Source organism: Crocuta crocuta, unplaced genomic scaffold (genome assembly GCF_008692635.1).
Source record: "Crocuta crocuta isolate KB4526 unplaced genomic scaffold, BGI_CrCroc_1.0 scaffold226, whole genome shotgun sequence".
In the NCBI taxonomy this organism is placed as follows: domain Eukaryota; kingdom Metazoa; phylum Chordata; class Mammalia; order Carnivora; family Hyaenidae; genus Crocuta; species Crocuta crocuta.
In genome coordinates, this window is record NW_027530997.1 from 813,116 (window position 1) to 838,489 (window position 25,374).

At 39.7% G+C, this 25,374-nt stretch overlaps 1 protein-coding gene across 1 annotated transcript in view; it reads right to left on the reverse strand.

Annotated features, from left to right (window-relative positions):
- Positions 1-352: 352 nt before the first annotated feature.
- The window catches only part of SPTSSB (serine palmitoyltransferase small subunit B), a 30,633-nt gene continuing 5,611 nt past the window's right edge, over positions 353-25,374 (reverse strand). The window contains exons 2-3 of the mRNA XM_077770539.1: positions 20,541-20,638; positions 353-1,958 (exon numbers count right to left, since the gene is read on the reverse strand). Of these exons, the coding sequence (XP_077626665.1) occupies positions 1,695-1,925 (231 nt within the window). The 5' untranslated portion in view covers positions 1,926-1,958; positions 20,541-20,638 and the 3' untranslated portion in view covers positions 353-1,694. The remainder of the gene's footprint in view (positions 1,959-20,540; positions 20,639-25,374) is intronic.

Genomic DNA, 25,374 nt, shown 5'->3' on the forward strand with positions numbered 1-25,374 from the left:
ATCAACTTTCATTTGCTCACGTTATCCTCCCACCGGCTTGCACGTAGCAAATATTTCAGGGCCTCGTGTGGTCCTGGATTTGCTTCCTTGCTTTGCCACAAGTAGCTACAGGACCTTAACCATGAATTGCATCTTTACCAAGTTCCACTTTCCTTACCTGTAACTGGGAGACCTTAATACCTACTTCAACACATCAAATGTGTTCACTATGAAGAAGACCCTTGATAAATGTAAGTTTTATCCTACTGTTTTAAGATCGGTTGCCACAATGGATTAGTAAGAAAAGGGAAGTCTGGGGACAAATGAGGACAGAAGCACCTAGATGTTTAGGGCAATATGAGGAAAAAGCAAATCTGGAGGTGAATATTTTATTTACAAAATTAAACCTAATTTTATTTTGCAAAAATCAACAGTACATGTTCAGATCTGGTTTTATCTTCAAAACACGTATTTTTGTTTTTTTAACAAACATGCATGTTAATTTGGCATGCCAAACATCTTTCTCTCTAGGCTTCCTGGGAATTTTTTTCCCCCATAACACAAACATAGGTGCAAACATTGTCCAAAGACTATATTTTTTCCCATTTTTACCCTCCAGAATTACTAACCTTAGTATTTATTGGAAGGAAAGAAAAACTGTAAGGTTTGGCCTTCGGCATTCACATTTGATTCAGCAGTATAATTAAAAACTTGTATTTGTTTTTGAGATAAACACTTTGGAGGAAATTTAATAAATCTTGTTTTTGCTCTGCAACAGAGCCACTATATCAAAGCATTTAACTGGAGCTGTCGAGTTCCTGCTGGTAGAATATTACTTCCAGTCTATTTATTAGCTTTTCTTCCTGTAGCCTAATACGTGCTTTCCCCCTCCCTCCACTGAGTGAAATCACAGAAAGAAAGCAATTTCTTTTCTCTCACTCCCCCACCCCCACCCCTGGCTCCTCAAGATCATGCAAGGCCTGGGCAGCATCGCAAGTCACATCTGAATTTACTTTGATTATATTTTGTTCCTTACACTTAATATCTTTGTATCATAATACTTACTGGGTTATCTAAAATCAACATTGTTGATTTTAAACTGTTATAAAGCCAGACTTTTAGAGGCATTTGAAATAATTCATGAACCATGTCTGGAAAGAGATAATTGCCTCCAGCCTATTCTTTTGCACTCAAAGTACAAGAATTTTAGGTTTCAGCAGTTTACTAGAAAATAAGACTTTAGGGGGCCCATATAATTTATTCATATCTTTTCATATGCTGTAAACAAGGATAGGATACTTTTGACAGGAGCTTATGAACAAATTTTTAAAAATATACCCTTTAGTACAGAACACGTATCAAGGGAGCATTTTAAATAGGATTCTGGTAGGTCTCTCAGGAGCCAGCTTCCCAGAAAAAATTTTATATGAAATTTCCAATTAAAAAAAAATCTGAAGTTGTAGATTTAAGCTGAACGAATATGGTTAGTCTGTGAGGTAAGGTCTCTGTGTGTTACCCATGGTTGGATGCACAATGCAGAATGTACAAAAGAACCTAAAGAAACACCTATCTCACATTTCAGGCAAGATACAAGAGTGCATAGAGAAGAGAGCTTTTCAGATCAGATAGTGAAAGAAGACACGGTATTCATGTAAATTGGTAACTTGTAAGCAACGTTTACATACGCAATGACGATTCACAGAATGCAACTAAGCTCAATTAGAAACTGCACTGTGATAGCCGCACATTTTGGAGAAAAATTCCCAAGCCAGACGAATGTGGATTGGGATAAATACATAGGCGGTGTATACCACCATAGCAAAGATGGTTAGTAAGATCGTATTGAACATGGATCGCTCCCAGGGTTCCAAGACAGCACAGCAGCTAATGATTTGGTATTGATAGTAGAGCCAGGAGAAATAGTCCTTCACACGTCTGAAATCCATAGTTGGCTCCTTTCAAGCTGCAGAAAGTCTGTCCTGTTAACAGATAAGAAGAGAAATAAAATAAGGAATCAAACACAGAAGCGCCTTAGTTTTTCATGATCTCAGCATGTTAAAACCTTTAAAAAAAAGTTAATGGCCGCTGAATGGATTAATATGAATATTATATAGAAATAATAACCCAATATGTTAATCATAGGTATTCATAATATTGCTACTATGAATAATAATTAGTACTCGGATTAATGGTTCTCTCCATTCCCTAATGGATAAGGGTGATTCACTATGCCTAAACTGTGCAAGTGACATAATTTATGGTGAACACCTACTTTATTCAGGAAGTCTGGAGCTTTGGTAATTGTCAGGCAAAGGATGTCCATAGAACCAGCCCCAATGAAAACCTTACTGCTGTGTCTCTAATGAGCTTCTCTGGGCAGAAATCTTGCATGTGTATCACTGCACTTTTCACTAGTTGAGAAAGGAGCACAGTTGGTCTGTTCACTCATGGGAGGGAGAGCGCATCGGAAGCCTGTAAATGAATTTTGGGGGATGCTACCTGTATCTTTCTTCCTTGCTGATCATGCTTTACATCCTTTCACTGTAATAATCCTTAGCTGTGAGTATAAATAGATATTGAGTTCTGTGGGTCCTTCTTGTGAGTCACTGAACAGGTGGGTGGTCTTGGGGGTCTCTAAAACAAACAGGAAGCCCAAAGTTGGGTCATCATTTGGTTTTGGGGTAGAGAACTTCTGGAACCCATATAAAAATATTTTCTTGGTTTAACTGTGATTCCCTGGAATTACAATTACAACCACATGCATGTAAAACTTCCTAGAAAGAAGGACATCTATCATTTCTTAAAAAGATTCTTGGGAAGATTCTTTAAAGTTTCATAGGCATGATAGGTGTCTATGGTAAAACAAGCTGACCTTTGTGCCTCTTCTGCTTACTCATAAGAATAAAACAGTGCCACATCATCTAAGTCCATTTTGAGAATGTTTCCTATTCAAATCACAATTATTTTTTTTAAAGATCATTTCTATCTTCTGACCTAAAAATGTCTCTTTTCTTTGATTCTTTTTGTGTGGAAGTATGATGTTTTTGCTTCATAAGACTGTGGACTCCTCAGGCTATGGGGAGACTCTCATGATCTTAAGCCCTGGCACAAAGATGGTCATAAGTAAATATGTGCTCAGTGAATGAGTATATGAATGACAAGTAACCAACTTAAAAAAAAAATTATAGATCACTCAGAGTCCCAACCTAAGTAGGATATAATTAGCTACTACAGACTTTCAACAGCGTGGCTTTGATAATAAGTAACTCTTTTTTTTTTTTTTAATATTTGTATTTATTTCTAGGAGAGAGAGAGAGAGAGAGACAGTGTGAGCAGGGGAGGGTCAGAGAGAGACGGAGACACAGACTCCGAAATAGGCTCCAGGCTCGGAGCTGGCAGTCAGCACAGAGCCCGACACGGGGCTCGAACCCACGAACCACGAGATCATGACCTAAGCGAAAGTCAGACGCTTAACCGACTAAGCCACCCAGGCGCCCCAATAAGTAACTCTTTCTGATAAGGGTAATATCCACAAAAAAACTGAAAATGGATAGTCTTTGTGTTACCAGGTTGAAATTATCTGTAATAATGGCCAGGGTGACCCAAAAAAGTAGATGATACAAACTGAAGTCATTGCACTTTCTTATGAAGAGGCAGCCTCCCATCTTTCCTAGAAGCCAGAGTAGGAACTAAGTAATTAGGTTTAAATGCCTTGTCCTGGTAGGTGGACCTTGGATAAGAACTGTCTTCCAACATTCTTTTTCATTCCTAGCTTTGGTTGCAGAGAAAGTGTAAAGGCCAATAGCGTTAGGTCTTGGAGGCAATGAATGACCAAAGAAGTTGTAATTTCAGTGAGTGATATTATCCAAGCAACCAACATTTTCCACTGATAGGCTGAAATGGTGAAAATGAGGAGGTGTCACTATTTGAGCTATTAGGCTGTCCCATTAGACAACTGTATAGATTATATTTAAAACTCTAATTCAGGGGCGCCTGGGTGGCTTAGTCGGTTAAGCATCCAACTTTCGCTTAGGTCATGATCTCGCGGTTCGTGGGTTCGAGCCCCACGTAGGGCTCTGTGCTGCCAGCTCAGAGCCTGGAGCCTGTTTCAGTCTGTGACTCCCTCTCTCGATGACCCTCCCCTGCTCACGCTGTCTCTCTCTCTCTCCTAGAAATAAATTTTAAAAAAATTAAAAAAAAACACTTAGTGCTCTTATAGGACATGTTAAAAAAAAACAAACTCTAATTCATGGCTACCCATACTTGCTTCTTCTTCATTACCTAGAACGAGTTCAGGGAGGCACCAGGTAACTGTTCGGGAGTATGAGAATACCTTCATCAGCTACCATGTTCCAGGTTGTACTGGGAGAAGGTGGGAGAACAATGACTCAGACAGGCATAGACCCTCCCATTAGGAAAATTGGTCCCGTTAAGGAGACAGGTAGCAATCAAATAATATACACAAATATGTGATTTTCAACTACATTATACCCTAAAGGAAAAGAGCAGTGTGTAATGGGCTGTGGGAAACCTGATCCAGTCTCAGCATGTCTTGGAGGAAGAGATATTGGAGATGAGATCCAAGGGATGTCATACAGATAAAATGGGTGGTCAGGTGGGAGAATGGCCAAGAGAGGGATCTACTTGTGTTTGTCCAAAAGTTAGAGGTGGAAAGAGGCTTGATGGATGTTTGTGGGAGGCAGGGAATGGAGCCATAGAGATCTGGGGAAGGAGGGAGGGAGTAGGAGAAAACTGAAGAGAAGGGAATGGCCAGAGTTAGGCAACCACTGCAGGGCCTAGGTGGATAAGCTAAGTATTTTGTCTTTATCCTATACGTGAAGGGGACTCCAGAGGTTTTTAACAGGGGAATGCTGTGGTGGGTTTGAGAGAATGAGGAGTTGTTAATTACAACATATGGACACATGACACTCCCTGCATTCTAAAGCCAAGTTGAAATGAATTTTAAGACCAGTCATTGCAGAAAATCTGTCTCTGTTCTCCCATGGGCGTTACTCATTCAGAAGCAACCTCGTACTAAAAATCTGCTTAAAATATTCTTAATATTCTTTTCACTTTTATAAATGAGGTAAATTACTCATTTATAAATTACTTATAGAAATGTCATTGACTTTTTCTCTCTACATTTTAGCCTTTAAAAATACACACGATTAATTGCCTGCCCATAGCTTTGTTTTCTAAAATTAAATTTCTTGCTTGAGCAGCCCCGACAGACACCTTGACTGCAGTCTTGTGAGAGACCCTGAGCCAGAGGCGCTCAGCTAAGGTGTGCTCAGATTCCTGAGCCACAGGAGCTGTGAGACAGTCCGTGTTTATTGTTTTAAGCTGTAAAAATCTATCTATGTATCTATCTATCAAATGAAAGATTTAAAGCAGACCACCATGCCTTACACCAAAGGTAGATACCTGGTAAGACACTAATTATATATTGCTAATATTTTAAAGAATTAAGATTTTATGGGACGCCTGGGTGGCTTAGTCGGTTAAGCGTCCGACTTTCGCTTAGGTCATGATCTCGCGGTTTGTGGGTTCGAGCCCCGCGTTGGGCTCTGTGCTGACTGCCAGCTCAGAGCCTGGAGCCTGTTTCAGAGTCTGTGTCTCCCTCTCTCTCTGACCCTCCCCTGCTCACGCTGTCTCTCTCTCTCTCCTAGAAATAAATAAAACATTAAAAAAAATTTTTTAAAAAAGAATTAAGATTTAAAAAATTTGTCCTTTCTTGCTAGTTTTTCCCAAGAAAACTTGCTGTATAATTTCCCAACCCTCTCGGTAGCCAACTCTGACATTAAAAAATGCTTTTATTGTCATATCTCACTTCAGTTTCCTGAAGTCTAAAAGTCAATAAAAGGCATTGATTTCTTCCTTCACTTGGATTCTTTTTTCCTTTATTGATGAAAAGCAATTTTAAAAATTGTTTATTGTTTCTTAGGTAGAAAGATAATTATATAAACTAGTCAAGGGGATGAAAAGTACAGCATAGGAAATATGGTCAATAATAACTGCAATAACTGTATGGTTACTACACTTAGGTAGTAAGTGCTGTTAGTGTGTTGAATCACCATGTTGTACGCCTGAAATTAATATAACGTTGTATGTCAACTATCTGTTATTTTTTTTAATAATTTATTTTTGAGAAAGGGATGGAGACAGCATGAGCAGGGGAGGGTCAGAGAGAGAGGGAGACACAGAATCAGAAGCAGGCTCCAGGCTCTGAGCTAGCTGTCAGCACAGAGCCCGATGCGGGGCTCGAACCCACGAACCGTGATATCATGACCTGAGCCGAAGTCAGATGCTCAACCGACTGAGCCACCCAAGCGCCCCAACTATCTGTTATTTTTTAAGGTTTGCTTGTTTATTTGGAGAGAGAGAGTTCGAGTGTGTACAAGGGAGGGGTAGAGAGAGAGAGGAGAGAGAACTCCAAGCCTGTGTGCTATCAGCACAGAGCCTGACATGGCTCGATCCCATGACTATGAGATCATGACCTGAGCTAAAATCAAGAGTTGAACACTTAATCAACTGAGCTACGCACGTTCCTCAGTATGTCAACTATAATTTTATTCTATTTTATTTTACTTATTTATTTTTTAAAGATGATCTCTTCTTCATTTTTTTTAATGTTTTATTTATTTCTGAGAGAGAGAGAGAGAGAGAGACAGCGTGAGCAGGCGAGGGTCAGAGAGAGAGGGAGACACAGAATCCGAAACAGGCTCCAGTCTCTGAGCTGTCAGCACAGAGCCCGATGTAGGGCTCGAACCCACAAACTGTGAGATCATGACCTGAGCCGAAGTCGGACGCTCAACTGACTGAGCCACCCAGGTGCCCCTGTCAACTATAATTTTAAAAAATTATTAATGCAGTTGAAAAAAAAGAAAATAGAATTATAGTATGTTCTAGAATCTGCGTGCATTTTTACAGAATAAAATGGGATAAAATTGTGTAAAACATTTAAAAAAAGAAAAAGTGAGAAGAGAGAGTGGGTTATTATTGGTAAACCATCTGCTACAATCTATTGTTGGAATATCCCTATATTTAGGTTCTAGATTTGCTTAAGTAATATATGTATACTTCCTTTTGGTTCCATTTTTAAATGTCTTATGGGACTACATCCAAGATTTAAAAGAACTCACTTTTTAAGATGAGTAATGTGGGTAGAAGAATTCACTCATTCATTAACAAATGCATTTTGAGTACTACTGTGTGATTTCTTCTGGATAGTAATGGCTTCAGAGGGAAGCTGTCCCCAGAATGGCCCTGAAGACAGGACATGTTCTTATAGGCAGCACACTGGACCATGTAACAAACAGGCAATGGATGAGGGGCCAGGAATGAGGGAAAGGACCTGGAAAGATGCTAAGAAGGAAACTAGGAAAATGGGCTGAATTTGGGGAAATAAGATGGCACAAATGCCATGAAATGAATTACCTGTAGGTAACATAGAACTAGATGGGAGGAAACATCTTGAAGTCTTAATTTCTCACAATGAAAGGTGGCATTAGTTTGCTCGCTTCCTTAATGACCTAATGCCCTATCCCAGTAAAGCTAAACAAAGAACTTAAAATAGTGAATCTCCTTGTTTTTAGTTCTGTGCTTCTGAAAGATAATTTCCATATATGGAAAAAAGGGAGGCAGTAGTTTGTTGCCTTAAAAAAAAATTCCCCCCACCTCCCCCCCAGGGCTCCTGGGTGGCTCAGTTGGTTAAGCATCTGATTTCTGTTTGGGTCATGACTCGTGGTTTGTGAGTTTGAGCCCCACATCTGGCTGTCTGCTGTCAGCACAGAACCCACTTGATCTGCTGTTCCCCTCTCTCTCTGCCCTTCCCCCTCACTCTCTACCCACCACCCGTTTGTATTCTCCCTCTCTCTCAAAAATAAACATTCATTAAAAAATTTTTTTTCTTCTGAACTTTCCAATTTTAAAAACCTTCCTAGATCTTTAAGGAGGTTGTGCTTTTAGGGGTGGCACTGCTTAAGCAGATAGTGATATGGCTGCAGGGGCCTAGATGGGTATGACTGACAGCCGAAGAAGCTGAGTGATGAAGAAGCTGAGTGATGATACTCTCGGGTGAACTGATAAGGATGGGAGCCTGTATGCAACACAAAGCAATTGAGGCTTCCTGTAAGAGGTAGGGAGTGAAGTAAAGGGCAGTAGTGTTCCTTGGAGGAATGGATTGTGAAGCCCATGGAAAGGCTTTCTCTGCACCTTTGTTTTAAAAACATGGGGGCCAGTGTGGTACCACATTCTTTTTTTTTTTAATTTTTAAAAAATGTTTTATTTATTTTTGAGAGAGAGAGAGAGAGGGTGTGAGCAGGGGAGGGTCAGAGAGAGAGGGAGACACAGAATCTGAAGCAGGCTCCAGGCTCTGAGCTAGCTGTCAGTACAGAGCCCAACGTGGGACTTCAACCCAAGAACTGTGAGATCATGACCTGAGCCAAAGTCGTATGTTCAACTGACTGAGCCACCCAGGTGCCCCAGTGTGGTACCACATTCTAAGGTGCCTAGTGGATTTGATTTATCAGAGTTTCTCGAATAATAATAATAACAAAACAATTTGTATTTTCATAGGATTATTTATAGTTTGGAAAGTGCTTTTATTGCATTTGCATAATGCAGAGTATGGGCTTGGGAATAAAGATAGATGTTGGTTCAAGTGCTGACTCCTCCACATATTGGCTGTGTGACCTTGGCCCAGGACTTAACTGTTTTGGGCCTCAATTTCCTCAGTTGTAAACTGGAGATAATAATCCCTAATGCTCATTAAGGTTGCAGTAAGGATTAGCAGAAATGAAAGTAAAGCATCAATTCAAAGGATTTGTACATGGAGAAGCATATAGATAGGAAGTTAGAATCTAACTGGAAAAAGCCTTTCCTCCTTCCCTCCCTCTCTCCCTTTTATTTACTGACAATAATTATTGACATGCTGGTTAATTGCACTAGGAACTGAAGACTCCATGGTGACAGAGATAGTCATCATCACCCTTGAGGATTATAATTCAGTTGAGTATATTCCACCAATATACATTATAGATGATATTTGCAACATGTGTTAGGCAGCTAAAAGTGAAATCTAGAATATTAAAGTGAAATCTAGAATGTTAATGGAATTAGAGATCCCCTAGACCAAAAGAAAAGGGCCAAGTCTATGGGGCTAACATCAAATTGATATTCAATTGGTTGACATTTAAGTTGGTTTGTCAAATCGAATGGAAGTGACTGGACCAGGCAGGGAACACCCTGTGTTTTGGGAGTTGACATGGGATGAAAGAAGTGAAAATTCCAGGGAAGATTTTCTGTGGTCTTAGAAGACTCAGAGTTGAGTAAGGACAATGGTACCATCTGTGTAGGATATCTGGAAGATCAGCCCCAATCTGTTTCCCTAGATTCTACTTTTCCCTTACTCAGGACTCTTTCTTGAATTCCCACAGTTCATATGCTCCTCTAACAAAATGAGGATTCTGATCCCTATTTATTGCAAACGTTACCTTGAACTGGTAAAAATTAAGGTTCTTGTTAGTGACGTACATCTTAGCATGATTTAAAGACCCAAAGCAGAATTTTACCAAGTTGAGGGGAGGAAGAAGGAGAAGGATTATTAGAGTCCTGGGAACTACAGGAAGAGACTGAATCCTAAAGGGAATCCAGCAAATGAACAGGGACACTGGGGCAGCGGAAAACAGGAAGGCCTTGGAAGTTCCCTAAGAAGTGATCTTACAATTGATTGGAAAGTAAGTGACTATATTTTATTTCTGAATGTCACTGTCCCCCTCTTTCTTAATCAGTAGGTGATGATTATCTTCTCTCACTAGATTTGTGTACAGTGAAGAAGGAGATAGTTTCACCTCTTTTCCCAGAGTGAACAGAGAAGACCTGGGACCTATGACACACATTACGTAGGAGCAGGACATTGTTCTGGCCTGAATGGACAAGAAAGAATAAATACAGCAACATCAACAACAGCAACAAAACCCCCACGTGTTCCCATGAACCCATGTGTATGAGTCATGAAATGAGAATACTGTAAAGGGAACGAGCAGGGATGTAACAATGTAGAGGCTGGGCTTGCTCAGGAAGTTCTATGTTGTTTTCTGTCCATGGGAATAGGAGTGGCAGAAAGTTAGGCAACTACAGTGAGAGGTAAGTAGCAGGTGGTTTGGCAGGGTGGATTTACCTTGCTAATATTGCAGAGGACATGATCCTGCACCTAAAGAAGTTACTCCAAATTCCTGGGTTTTCTCAGTCTGGGATCTCCCTTTCTAAACATTAGCTAAAAATGAATCTTCCCTCTTGGGGATTCAGAAAAAAAAAAAAAAACCCAACACATTTTGGGTTAAATTTACTTCTAAAACATCAGAATCTGGGGCTGAGAGAAAAGTCAGAAGGATTTGCAATTGATTTTGGGTTAATTCCTTTCCGACTTACTTTGGAACTCGACGTCAATCACTCAGCTTTTGTGTGTGTGCTTCATATTTAGAATCTGAAAATCTGAGATGTGAAAAAATTGTTCTATCTGCTACAGAGAGAGATGCTGAAACTAAAAAGAGACTGTGTCTGTACTCAGAAGTATCTTTCTTTGGAAGGAACTCGATATGATTTACTCCAAGTTCAAGCCTCCCTTTAATTAAGTAATTCATTTTTAAAAGGAGCAGAGTGATTTCCTTCCAAAGAGTACTATTTGAAAAGGGAGATAAAAACATAAATTTACAGTGGAGAAGACTGATTAGCACTACCTCAGCCAGTGGATCAAGGCCAACATCAATAGTGATAAATGATGTTAATGGTAGGTATCCATGATATCATGGCATGAAAATGGCACTTTATCTTTTGGTCTTCCCCCAAACAACCAACCTCAGTCTAATCATAAGAAAAAACATCAGACAAAATTCCAACGGAGTAGCATCCTGTAAAATACCTGATCAGTACCCCTTAAAACTCTCAAGGTCCTCAGAAACAAGCTAAGTGTAAAACTGTCATAGCTCAAAGGAGCCTATGGAAACATGACAACTAGATGCAAAGTGTTATTCAGGATGGAATCCTGGAAGGGAAAAAAGGATATTGGGTAAAAGCCAAGGAAATATGAGTAAAGTACTGGCTTTACTGAACAGCATATCAACATTGGCTCATTAATTGTAACACATGTGTCATACCAATGTAAGATGTTAGTAGGGGAAGCTGGGTACAGGGCATGTGGAGACTACTCTTCTCAACTTTTCTGTAAGTCTAAAACTGTTCTAGATGATAAAGTCTATTAAGTTTTTGAAGTTAATAGTTTATTGTCAAGTTGGTTTCCATATAACATAGTAATTAAGAAAGTCTTGAAGGTCCAGAGTTATCCTATTCCCTATTCTAAACTCTAATGAACTTAAAGTCTGCCCTTCTGGAAACGGTTTCCTAATAACTCTGAACATAGTTAAATCCTACCCTTTCATAAAGGAATGGCTTTCAAACATTTTTAAACAGAATAAAGAGGGAAAGTACATTTACATTGTGATCCAGGGTACACACACACATTCTCTCTCTCTCTCTCTCTCTCTCTCTCTCTCTCACACACACACACAAACACACACACACACACACACACACACACACACACACACACACACACAGGCCCAGCTATATAACTGAAACATCTCTCAACAATATTACTCTGCAGTGGATGCTATTTTTTTTTTCCTACTCTGTTCTCTTTGATTTAACTCTACTGTATTCCATGTTATTCTCTCTTTTTTTAATATTTTTATTTATTTCTGAGAGAGAGACAGCATGAGCAGGGGAGGGTCAGAGAGAGAGGGAGATACAAAATCTGAAAGAGGCTCCAGGCTCTGAGCAAGCTGTCAGCACAGAGTCCAACATGAGGCTTGAACCCATGAACCATGAGATCCTGGCCTGAGCTGAAATCGGAAACTTAACCGACTGAGCCACCCAGGTGCCCCTCCATGTTATTCTCTTTGGTTATTGAAAACTATCCCAGTTGTGAGCTACACCAGTTGTATCCTGCAGTTGGAAAAACCCTCCTTCAAGGTTTAACTCAAGAGCCAGCTTCTCTAAGATGCCTCGGCACTGTCCAATACGGCAGCCACATGCGGCAATTTAAATGTTTAGTGCTCAGTAGCCACATGTGGCTCAATGGCTACCATATTGGACAGCATGGATATAGAACATTTCCATCACTGCAGCAAATTTTATTGGGCAGTGCTATGGATTCTCTCCATCTCTTCCTTGAACTAATGAAAAAGCCTATCGACTTATCTCCTTTTCACCTTAACAATCTTCCATCCTGCTGCTGGAATTAACTTTCTAAAATCAAAGATTAATTTCTCTGCGTGAAACCCTTCAATGGCTTTCCAATTCCTAGGATATGAAACATTCCTCTAAGGCCCTTCAGAGTTTGATTTCTCCACCTCTCCAGTAGCATCTCTGAACTCTCCTGCTAAATTCCATTAAACTTTCATGCTTTTGTTCATCTTTTTTTTTTTCTGGAAATGTTGTGCCCTTTCTCTTCTAGATATAATCCTGTTTACCTTCAAGACCTAGCTCCTATATCCTCCCTTCTAGGAAACATTCCCAAGAGACTACCCTTCCCAAGGGAAATATATTGCTTTCTTTTATGTGTTACTATGAGAGCAGTGTTTTAGCATTTACACCATTTTATAATTAGCCGTGTACAGTCTATTTCTCCCCTAGACTATGAGGTCTTTGAGAACTGGGAATATGCCCCAGTGATCTCTTTATCCCCAGTGTCTGCAATGTGGGATACTTGTATGCTGGCTGGTGAGCTGGCTGGCTGGCTGACTGGATTGTAAGTGGGGTGAGGGCAGAGTCCACACCTGTACTTATTTAATATTTCCATAGTACAATGTGGGGTACATACAAGGTACTTATGAATTCTCATTGTCTGCTTTTAGGCAATGAGTTTTAGGCAGATTGGTTTTTTATAAACTCAGTACAATCTGTCTTTTTGTAGGAAAGAAAGAAGAAGCTAGTACTATTTTTTTTTTCAGTGTAACAAATGCTTTTTTTTTCCCTTCTCACACTGTTAAAAGTTCATGGACTCTGTGGGGAACAAAAAACCACTTGTGAAGTGGTTTTAAAGCCCATTAAAATAGTTTTTACAAGTGCTTACTCTAGGTGAGTAATAACTTAAGACTGGTAGGTAGAAAAGTTGTTCTAATAGAAAAAAATCACAGGATAAGAACACCTGAAGGTCTGAACTCTGTTGCAGCTTTACTGTTTTGTCGTCATTCATTCATTCATTCATTCATTTTACTTTGTGTCCTTGAACAAGTTCCAAAATCTCCTGGGTCACAGCTTCTCTGTGTAAAATGAGGATTATTCATAATTGTCTCTAAGTCTGTCTACTGATGTGGTAAGGAATGTAGGCATAGGTTGTGAACTCTTTAGAAGTCATAGTCATAATCATAGTAGGGTTTGTTGTTGTTTCTTATGGATTGGTACAGCTTTAAACTATTTGCAAGATTTTCCAAAGTAACAGAGTCAAAGAGTCTTTGTGAAATAACAGTTATCTATAACGGAGTGCTTTGTATATTTTATAGGAAAAAACAAACAAACAAACCGCAACCCTTATTTGTGTTTGCTAGTTGAATTGCCTAGTAATGTTTTTTTTAAAAATAAAAAAATAAAACAACACACATATATAGCAATGACCACAAACCACTACTTCAAAGGCATTGCAATCTCCAAGCACATTTTCAAATGTGTCTTGGGCAGGGCTACCAGATACCACTGTGTGGGCTGTGCCCTGCACAACCTTATGTAATAGTTCTGTCTTGGAGACCTGATCAAAATCTGCTTCATGTGAACACGATTTGATTCACAAAGATACAAAGTTCCTATGGTTAATGGCAAAATCTCATATCGTATCTATGTAGGAATCAGGCATAATCGCAGTTTATTGGCTTCCCACTTTCCAGATATCTTGCTCTAAGTTTTCTGTGGATGACTTCAATGTTTTCTGTGCCTCACAGAAAGTTCCATCCTTGCTTAACATTTTCATGTGAATTTCCTTTCCATCTTAGAATACTCTCCAGCCATCCTCTGGCAATTAATTCTTCATGCTGATACCAGGGTTAATATTGGAAGTCAGACCAGAAGTGATGGATTTGAACAATTCTATAGATTCCTCAGAGAAGAAGAAACAAACAATTATAAGTCAAAGCATGTTACTGCTTTGGGCAATAATTACTCTTAAGTTTTCTACTCTTGTACTTAGAAGTGAGTTACTGAAATAGGACTAAAAGGAAAAAGTCTCACCAACAATTTAGCCACATTGTTGTTGGTACAGTGTTGGTTTGAATTACACACAAGAGCAGAGTGTTTTTGTCGCTATCTGACCAACTTTATTATGTCCAATTTTAACTGACACTAAACAAAAGCAGAACAATAGAAAACATGTGTTTCCATTCCAACTATCACCAGAGACCACTGGGCAACATGGTGTGTATTGAGTGACTGTAATTTCAAAGTAATCCTTGTTGTTTGGCATTTGCTGACAGATTCCAGAGAGATTTATGAATTTAGGATGTCTGCCTGGGAAAGAAAATTTGGAATTTGACTTTAACATAAAATTTCAAAATAATATGAGAAATACTAAGTTCATACTAGATCAGTCTTTATATTGTGTAGCTATCAAAAAAAGATAAATGTTTCAAAACTAAAAACAAGCTGGAAGTACATTAATGTTGAGTAGATGAATAAGAAGAGAAATTTGTAACAGAAGACAGGATATATTTTGTCTTTTTCCTGGTGTCCTTTTCATTTACTCATATAGAAAAAGAGCAGGTGCTGGGGGGCACCTGGGTGGTTCAGTTGGTTAAGCATCCAACTTCGGGTCAGGTAATGATCTCATAGTTTGTGAGTTCAAGCCCCGTGCTGGGCTCTGTGCTGACGGCTCAGAGCCTGGAGCCTGCTTCAGATTCTGTGTCTCCCTCTCTCTCTGCTCCTCCCTCTGCTCATGCTCTGTCTCTGTCTTTTCTCTCAAAAGTAAATAAACATTTAAAAAAATTAAATAAAGAGCAAGTAGGACACCTGGGTGGCTTAATTGGTTAAGTGTCTGACTCTTGGTTTTGGCTCAGGTCATGATCTCACAGTTCATGAGATCGAGCCCCATGCTGGGCTCTGTGCTGACAGCATGGAGCCTGCTTGGGATTCTCTTTCTCTCCCTTTCTCTCTCAAAAATAAACAATCATTAAAAATTTTTAAAAATAATAATAATGAAAAGAAAAAGAGCAAGTACACCTATTTATTTCTGCCAATACTGAAGTGGAGAGTAGGGCTTCTAAGCCAAGCTTTTAACTATAATATCATTTCTTAGGATGAACCTCTTCATTACTATTTTATTAAAGGAGAAGAAACCCTGTAATCCTATAAAGAAGGGAAGAGGAAAGAATATAGCTTCTAGGTGGCCCTTTCCTTCTGAAGATACCATTGCCAAGTCTGCCAAGTTGTTTTCAGAGGTGAGAAGTAAAGAGAGTTGCCACACAAACAGTGGCCTTAAAGTCATTAAAAATAATTGTCATTAAATGTGCACCTATATTATTCACAATGGCCCAAAGGTAGAAGCAATGCAAATGTCAGTTGACAGATCAATAGATGAATAAAATGCAGTATATACATATAATGTAATATTATTCATCCCTAAAAAGTAAGGAAATTCTGACACATGCTACCACACGGATGAAACTTGAAGACATTATGCCAAGTGAAGTAAGCTGGTCACAGCAAGACAAATGCTGTATAGGGGCGCCTGGGTGGCTCAGTCGGTTGAGTGTCTGACTTCAGCTCAAGTCATGATCTCACAGTTTGTGGGTTCGAGCCGCGCATCGGCTCTGTGCTCACAGCTAGCTCGGAGCCTGGAGCCTGTTTTAGATTCTGTGTCTCCCTCTCTCTCTGACCCTCCCCTGCTCATGCTGTCTCTCTCTCTCTCTCAGAAAGAAATAAAACATTAAAGAAAAAATTTTTAAAAAAGACAAATGCTGTATAATTTCCCTTACAGGAGATATCTAGAGTAGGCAAACTCATAGAAACAAAGTGGAATGGTGGTCTTACCAGGGGCTCCTGGAAGGGAGACCCTGGGAGTTGTTCAATGGGTATGGTTATGTTCAGTTTTGCAAGATGAAAACATTTCAGAAACTGGCTGCACAGCAATGCAAATATACTTAACACCACTGAGCCATACATTTAAAAATAGTTAAGATAGTAAATTTTTATGTTACGTGTAGTGTATTTTATTGCAACTAATTTTAAATGTCAGGGGCGCCTGGATGGCTCATTCTGTTGAGTTTCTGATTCCTGGTTTTGGCTCGGGTCGTGATCTCATGGTTCATGAGCTTGAGCCCTGTGTGAGGGTCTGTACTGACAGTTTGGCGCCTGCTTGAGATTCTCTCTCTCCTCTCTCTCTCTGCCCCTTCCCTCCCCCCTACTCTCTCAAAATAAACTTTAAAAATTTTTAAATGTCAATGAATAACTCTAATATTAATGAGAACTGAAATTTAAAAATACACTTGGAAACAGTCTGAACCATATATATTTTTTGTCGTTAAAAGTCATTGGGGTCCTCAATTTCAAGTGGGACATGGCTAGTTGAAGAAAATCACATAGATGTATGATCCAAAGCTGAGTAAACAGATAACCAGATGTCTTCAAATAATAACTATAAGGTCCCAATGGAGTTCCCTTCTTGACTTTCGGGGTATAAGAGGAAAACTGGGAACTGCCAGACTACAAAGACGCTTCTGAGAGGAGGATTGACATGTTTAGGTGTATTCTTCGTATCAGCGAAATTCAGCATACAGTGTACAGCATACACTTGTAGGATTTGTAACTATGATGTGCTGGTTTTTGACAATGAGTACTTACAAGGGAATAAGAATGGAAAAGTGGTTAAACTGTTTGATTGAAACTTTTCTATTGTCATTACAAACCCCTTTCTGGGCAACTGTGTTCCATGCACATCACAGCAGTTCTGGCTTTCTCTTTTCTTCTCCAGCTCCTGGCCATCAAACCCACAATTTAGTAAAGGAACTACTTGCTTACTGTTTGTTTCAAAGGACTCCATTTTCTTAGGAGCTAGAAGTCTGACTATGAAAAATTAAGCCTTTGTCTCATCCCAACCTATCCTCATTATAATCGATGTCTCTTCAGAAACAGAAAGCTCATTTCCAAAGAACAATTTGAGGCCGAAAAGGTGAGTTACTGCAACACTGATCTGTCAAAATCATACCTTCTCAGAACTCGTTCCCAGAGTTCTGTCAAAGGAAATCTGAAAAGGCAGCTGGTCAACCAAGATACTTCTGAGAGTGTTTTCTAACTGTAGCATTCTTTGCAAATTTATTTTATTTTTTTGATAACACTGAATATTTGCTCATATAACTTTGTTTTTGCTTTTGTTTATTTTCCTGTCCTTCTTCCTCCTCCTCCACTTCCTCCTCCTCCTCATTCTTCTGGCTTACTTTTTACTTCCTATCATACTGTATGGAATGCTTGTGGTGATGAGTTCAGTATTTCTCTTATTTTGGTGACCAGCAACGCTGAACTTCCGTAGGCGTAATTTTTTGTGATAGAAGTAATATAGTCTGTTGCCTTTTCACTGCCCTCAACTGAACTACTTCTGTGTCTCAGTAGTTACTGCTTTTAGGCAAATGAGTGGAAAGCCAGGCTGACTGCAAGGGTCATGGAGATAGACATAGTTTTATTGAGGTATTTTCTCTGCCAACCCCCAGATCACGGGGCATTTCCCTACTGAGTTGGTTGGGATTCTAGGTCAGCTAGTTTCTGCAATAGGGAGTGGAGGGGGAAAATGAGGAGGGAAGAAAGAAAAGGCAGGTGTTTAGAGTTATGTCAAAAAATGTTGTTGCTTTTAGGAAATTAAATTACTCTAATTAGATCTTATGATCTTATACTTAGAATTGAATTACTTAACTAACATACTAAAAGAAAAAGCTCTCCTTGACAAGTGGGCCAAGCGGATTTCTTATTCTCCTAGGGTGTGGACATATTATTGCTAGCTTCATTCTCTTTTACCTGCTCCCAGGTACACGGCTGCTTTTCATGACTCTAGTGAAAAGTGGAGAAGTGCTGAGCTCCAAGCTTGCTCTTTTAAATGGGTGACAATTGTTTGTTCCTTAAGAACTTTCCTGACTTTCAAGTAAATGTGAGAAGGCTAATGGCAAGTGGGTACATTAAGAAAAATATATTTTTAAAATTCTTTTAATCTTTATTTTATTTTTGAGAGACAAAGTGTGAGCGGAGGAGGGGCAGAGAGAGAGGGAGACACAGAATACAAAGCAGGCTCCAGGCTCTGAGGTGTCAGCACAGAACCCAATGTGAAGGTCCGACTCACTAGCTGCGAGATCATGACCTGAGCTGAAGCCTGACACCCAACCAACTGAGCCACCCAGGCGCCCCAAGAAAAATATTTTCAACCGGCAGATTTTATAACCAATTTAACTATATACCTAAACTGGGTGAGATAAAATGTTCTTTTCCCTCTTTGAATCAATGTGGGCTTGTTGGACAAGAGTACCAGAGGAAATCCCCTAAGCATGGTGGATCCCCAAAAAGATATGTCCACATCTTGGAACTTGTGAATGTGACCTTATTTGGGAAAAGGGTCTTTGTAGCTATAATTAAGTTATGAATTCCGGCAAGGGAGGTGCAGAGGAAAAATGGCCCCAAAATCCTTTGGAGGGAGCATGGCTCTGCTGACACATTGATTTCAGACTCCTAGTCTCCAGAGCTATCAGAGAATACGTTTCTCTTATGTTAAGCCACCAACGTTGTAGTACTTTGTTACCACAGCCCTGGGAAACAAATTCAAATCTCTTTAAGAACACGAGAATTTTATAATGTGGAACTCTCTTCAGGGAACAGAAACATTTCTTAAGTACCACTGCGGCAGGTACTGGCTAGATGCTTTACTAAGTGATGAAGGATGAAGAAACTGAGGGCAAAAGTCTCACAGTGACCACATGGGGAGCTGGGTGAGAATCTTACTGAGAGGTGGTATGATGAGTATGGAGATCTGGGTCTGGATCATGTCTGGGTTTGATCCTGGCTAAGTTACCCACTTGGACTCAGTTTCCTCAACTGGAAATTAAGAATCATAAAAGAACGTAAGATTTCTGGGAAGATGAAAAAGTGTAAGGTATTAGAATAATATATAAGGGCTAAATGAACATTAACGGTTATGATTACTGACACTAGACTACACACTACATTACTATACACTACACACTATACTGATCCTACTAATCAAAGCCTTAGCTATGGACACCAGGCATAGATTAAAAGAGAATGAACTCAACTTTAAAACAAGTCATCTGAACTTTAGCAGTTATTACATTAGAGGCCACTTTTAGAGGGAGTCTTCTCTAGTATTTTATTCAGTTCTGGTGTGGCTGTCATAAAGAAGATAAAAAATATACCCCCTCATTTTAAAGATAAGAAAACTGAAGTTCATTATCTTTTTGTACCTTGCTCATTGTCAAGAGCCAAGGAGGAAACGGCAATGGGGTTCAGTCCTAGAATTCTCTCACTCCAAAGTGGTCTTTCTGTCACACTGCACTCGGCCCCTGTGACAATACTCTGAACATGCTAATGTCCAAGGAGTGGTTTCTGAATTTTAAAATCGGGCCTCATTGTCAATAACTTTAAAGTAATATTGGAGCTTCCCAAACTATTTTGAAATGAAGAAATTGTGGCCCACCATTTCAGGATCATAAATGGCAAAGGAAAGGATTAAGAAACACTCACTTGAGAAGATAAATCTATTCCTTTTTGTCCTCACCCCTACTCTTTTTCCCGTTTACCATAGATTTCATAAAAGTGGTCAGGCAACTAGTGATAATCTAGGTTTATTTTTATTTTATTTCCTTTCCTTTCTTAAAACAGAAGGGAAATGAATGTCCTATCATAAGCACGGATCATCCTCACTTTCACAGTCAACATTTTTGAAAGAAAAGGTTTTCATTTTGTCATATTTCTCAATTTGTCCCATCTAGTTAACTAAATACTTATTAAGACACTTACTCCTCTCTTGTATCAAAGGTCTTTCAGGATAAGCTACTGCTCCATTTAAATAAAAGATGAAGGATACTGAAACAGAAGCAGCCTTTAGGCAGCAGACCCATAAATAAGAAAGTAGCTGGTGCTATGCAATCCTGACCCTGGCACTTGTACTGGGCTGGCCTAACCTGAAGGTTAGCACTTGGTGGGGGGAAGGGGGGGAGGGGACGAGGAGGGGGTGCATCTATAAACCCCTTGAAATGTTTGCAGATTTTGCATAAACATTTTTTGACATACACTTCAGAGGAGCTGTGATATCTGGAAGCTAAGAATCGCTGTTTCAAGGCCTCATTACTAAAGCTAATTGCTACATTTTATTCCTTTATATGATCTTAAATGCCACGTAATATCAATGTTTGTTGGTTGCTTTTGTGAGAATCAGAAGCTCCATGTTGTTAAAGATGTCATGTTGTATCAATAGGGTCAGATTTCTAAAAGTGGGACTCCATGATCTAATCAGAAGAATTTACCTGCCCAGGAGGGCCCAGATCTGGGTTCTTGTCCTTCTTCCTCTGTGGAATTGATCCTGTGTGGGTCACTTCTCTTCTCTGGGTTGCTGTTTTTTCATCTGTGAAATAAAAATTGGGATTAACCCAGTTGCCATCAAATTTTAAAACAATTCTGTTCCATGTTGGTGTGCCTGGGTGGCTCAGTTGCTTGTGTATCAACTCTTGATTTTGGCTCAGGTCATGATCCCAGGGTCACGGATTGAGCCCTGAGACATGCTCTGTGCTGAGCATGGAGCCTGCCTGGGATGTTCTCTCTCCCTTCCTCTACCCCTCTCCTCCACTCACACACACACACACACACACACACACACACACACACACACACACCCTCTCTCTCTAAAAAAATATTTTAAAAAAAATTTAGGAGATAATCATAGTTTAAAAAAATATTTTTAGAGAAGGTTACAGTTTGAGAACATGCCATTGACTAGTGACATCTGAATGTAGTTGGAGGACTATAAAGTGCCACATTATCATCTATAGCAAGGTTGAGGGGAGGTCCCAAGTGGGACAGAGATAGAGGCTAAGAGCCTTGCACCTTGCTTCTATCAGAGCAACCAGCTTTTTAATCTGCTTTACATAGTGGGTTTCTGAGTAAGATTTTGTTTGTAGAAAATGTTTTTTGATTTTAATTAGTCTCTATTGATATCTATGCAGGGAGCAGTGGGTAGAAAAAGGAAAAAGAAATGAAGTTAATTATTATATTTAAAATCAGGTTTTGAAAAGGCACTGGAAACAGAGTCAGAAGCCCTAAGACTTGTTTCTTATTTTTCTCATTTATTAGCTGTGTCACATTAGGCAAGTCAGACAGTTTTTCTGAATCTCTGTCCTCACATACAGAATGATAAAGGTATCTTATTTACAGGGTAGTTGTAAGAATCTTATGAAATGTTTGTGAAAGAGCTTCATATGGTAAAGTAACATAAAGTTGGGATTCAAGCCCCATGTTGGGCTCTGTGCTGACAGCTCAGAGCCTGGAGTGTGCTTTGGGTTCTGTGTCTCCCTCCATTCTCTCTCTGCCCCTCCCCCACTCATGCTGTATCTCTCTGTCTCTCTCTCTCTCAAAAATAAATAAACATGAAAGGAAGAAAGAAATTTGCAGATAAGTCCAAGTTATAGGGTGGAGTTATAAAAGACTGCAGATTACGGGGGCGCCTGGGTGGCTTAGTCGGTTAAGCGTCTGACTTTCGCTTAGGTCATGATCTCGCGGTTCATGGGTTTGAGCCCTGAGTCGGGCTCTGTGCTNCAAGTATGGTCAAACTTTGGGGGAAATATAAAGTCTTGTTCTTCAGTTCAGAAAGTCATTTGGGGGCACCTGGTTGGCTCAGTTGGTTAAGTATCTGATTCTTGCTTTCAGTTCAGGTCATGATCTCACAATTTGTGGGATCAAGCCCCGTGTTGGTCGGGCTCCAGTGCAGAGCCTGCTGGGGATTCTCTCTCTTCTATCTCTGCCCCCCCCCCCCCCCCCCCNTAAAAAAAAAAAACATGAAAAAAAAGTCAATTGTCCAAGAGTAAGATGGAGGGAAATGTGGCCTATGATCAGTTCAAGTAAAAAACATGAAAGAATTTAAATTGACTTCAAGTTCATTATAAGCCATTAGTGTTGTGGAAAGGTTGGCACATAAATAAGTGATCTAATTGTCTCAGTCCATTTGGGCTTTTCTAGGATGCCACAAACTGGGTAGCCTATAAACAAGAGTAATTTATTTCTTACAGTTCTAGAGACTAAGTCCAAGATCAAGGTGCCAGCATCACTGTCGTTCTGGTGAAGGCCCTCCTCCTGGTTCATAGCTGGCACTCTCTGATGTGTCCTTACATGGTAGAAGGGGCAAGAGATCTCTCTGGAGCCTCTTTCATAAGATCACTAATCCCATTCATGAGGGCGCTCCGTTCTTATGACCTAAGAACCTCTGAAGGCCCCCCATCTCCTACTCACTTCGGGGGTTCTGATTCAACATGGATTTTGGGGGATATCTTGGGACCACAGTGCCAATATTCTTCTGTATTTACAGAAGTACTGTGCCATGGATGACAGAAGGGGGCTACAGTCTTGGCTTTGATTAGCATCCTTCTTCCAGCTGGTATAGGTGGTTACTGCAGCATGTTGACCACACCCAAAGGAAGCTAGAGAAAGTCTGGAAGGTTTTCAAGGGCAACGTTGAGAGAAGATTTGGGGAGAGAAACTTGTGTTTTAAATGTGTTACAGGCTATGATGGAGGTGAAGGTTTGGAATTGTTTTATTGTTTTCAGAGGTGAATCTCAGGAAAAACTTTAAACAATAAGAGCTATCTAAAGGGGAAACAATTGCCTGGTTGAAGGAGTGAGATTTCCATCAGGGAAACTGTTCAAGCAGACTGGACCACACCTTCTGAAGGCTGCTACCAATCAGCAGGAGGGTTTTAAGAAGATATTACTAAGATTTCATCAAATCTAAGATCCTATTTCTACAACAGAATTCAGTATCCCACTAGAGAATGATTTGCTTCATTAAATTGTTTTTTGCCATAATAAAAGTGTGGGTTTTGAAATTGACAACCTGGAGTTTGCTACTGTATGATATTCAAAATGTTGTTTAACCTCTGGGAACATCAGTTAGGTTGTCAGTAGCACAAAGATGAGTATCTCTGTGTTGCTGCAAAGATGACACAACACAACATTGGTAAAGGTGCTTCACGCTGCTCAGAGAGTAAGGGTTCAGAGAGAATAACTTATCACATTTACTATCTTTTCCTCTTGTTTTCTACATGCTTCTTATTTCCAGTCGTAAGAGATTCCTTTCAAGTGACTCAACTGGACCCTTCAGAGACATAAGTCTCTGTAAGTGGGTCCAATGGTGACTCCCATGAGTCTGGGAGAAAGTATTCACTCCGAAATTCACAGGGGTACTATATCACCTCTTTCATGTTTGCATCAATGTTTGTTTTCTCCTAAATGGAGGAAACCTGTGGAACAAGTCCTTTGTCCCAAATTATAACCTGATTTTCCTGCCCTTCAAAACCAGAACTAGGGCAACCTGATTGATTTCTTTTCTTTGTTTAACATTTTAGGCAATAAAATATCTTATTAAAAATTTAAGGACCAAGTTCTCCCTTGTGGAGTAAAGTATCTGCAGCCTCGAGGAATAAAAAGAGTTGGTAATTGAAGTATCGGGGTCAGTGATGTATTCTTTCTATGCCTATTTTTTTCTATCAACAGAGTGATTCTATGCTAATTTTACTTAACCTTTACTCCCCAATTGATGCGGTAGTAAAGGAGAAGCAGTTTACTATTCTTAAGAGAAGATGAACAACATGACATTCCTCCATGGTTAGGAAAGAGGCCATGTGAATTCTCTCTGACAGAAGTAGAGGGAGGCAGTAAAGACGCTGGGTTTCCATAGGTTGGTCAAAGGTTGGCTTTTGGTCTCAGTTAGAAGGTAATAGGGAACTGCCTACGAGGAGACACTGATAATTCTGACTAAAGATCTCACTCAAGAAGAGAATTATTCAATTTTCAAAAGAAATGAAAAAGATACTTTAACACTCTTTAAGTTTATTCTTTTTAAGTTTATTCATTTATTATTTCTGATAGAGAGCAAGAGTGAGCACAATTGGTGGAGAGGCAGAGAGAGAGAGGGAGACACAGAATCGGAACCAGGCTCCAGGCTCTGAGCTGTCAGCACAGAGCCTGAGGTGGGGCTCAAACCCACCAACCATGAGATCATGCTTTAAGCCGAAGACGGATGCTTAAACAATTGAGCCACCCAGGTACCCCACACTCTTTAGGTTTAGATAAGACTCAACTTCACATTTTGTTTTTGCTTTTCTTTCTTCTGTATGAGTGAACAGTTGATGCCTGTGGGGCATGACATTCTATGAAGCATAAGCATGTTGCAGAACAGGGATTCTGTACCACGGATGAGCTGGTACTTTGGCCACCTAAAGGGGACGTCTGGGTGTGAGGACAGTAGAGTTATTATTGCTCCAGAAAAATTGCTTTTGAAGTGCCGTCTTGAGCTGCTTTCCTTCTTTTGCTAGTCCTTTTAATTTTTTTGTTCAACATCCTACTTCTATTAATTCCCCAATTCTCTTCTTAATCTTTTCAGAGATCTTGAACTCAAAATGATCACTTTAGCCTGGAATTCCTACTTGACATCCTTTGATCCTATAATGGAGCTGAAAAGGCAGGGATGCAAAGTTTAAATAGCAAACTGTCACCCAGGAAACTACCATTCTATTTTGGTAATAATAGCAGAGAGTATTTATTGAACAATTTATGTCCCAGAACTTTGCTAACTACTTTATATGTATTACCTTATGTAGTTCGCCTAATAACACTATAATGGAAACACTATTTCTATAACTATTGAACAAATGAGGAAACTGAGACACTGGGAGATTTAAAAGCTGACTCAGTCTCACAACTAATGTAGAGTACACAACTCTTAGCCACTCTTGCCGTACTGTTTCTCGATGCAAAGAGCTTTGATCTTAACCTGGCAGATCATTAATCTACGTATCTGTCCATGCAATCCACTATTCATCAAGCATAAGCTAGAGATATAAACTATGAATAAACTCTGGCCACTTTCTACAGAGGAGAAAGGATAGTTATACTAGCATCCCCACACAGCGTGGTAAGTGCTATGACAGGGAAGTGTAGGGTCCTCTGTGGGCATGGAAGGAGGCTCTAACTCAGTCTGGAAGGGGGTGTAAGGAAAGTCAGGTCAAAAAGTTCTTGTCCTCATCACTGTGTCCTTCAACTATTTTGTAGCAAAAGGCATATAATGTCATCTCTACAAAGAAAGGTCTTTGAG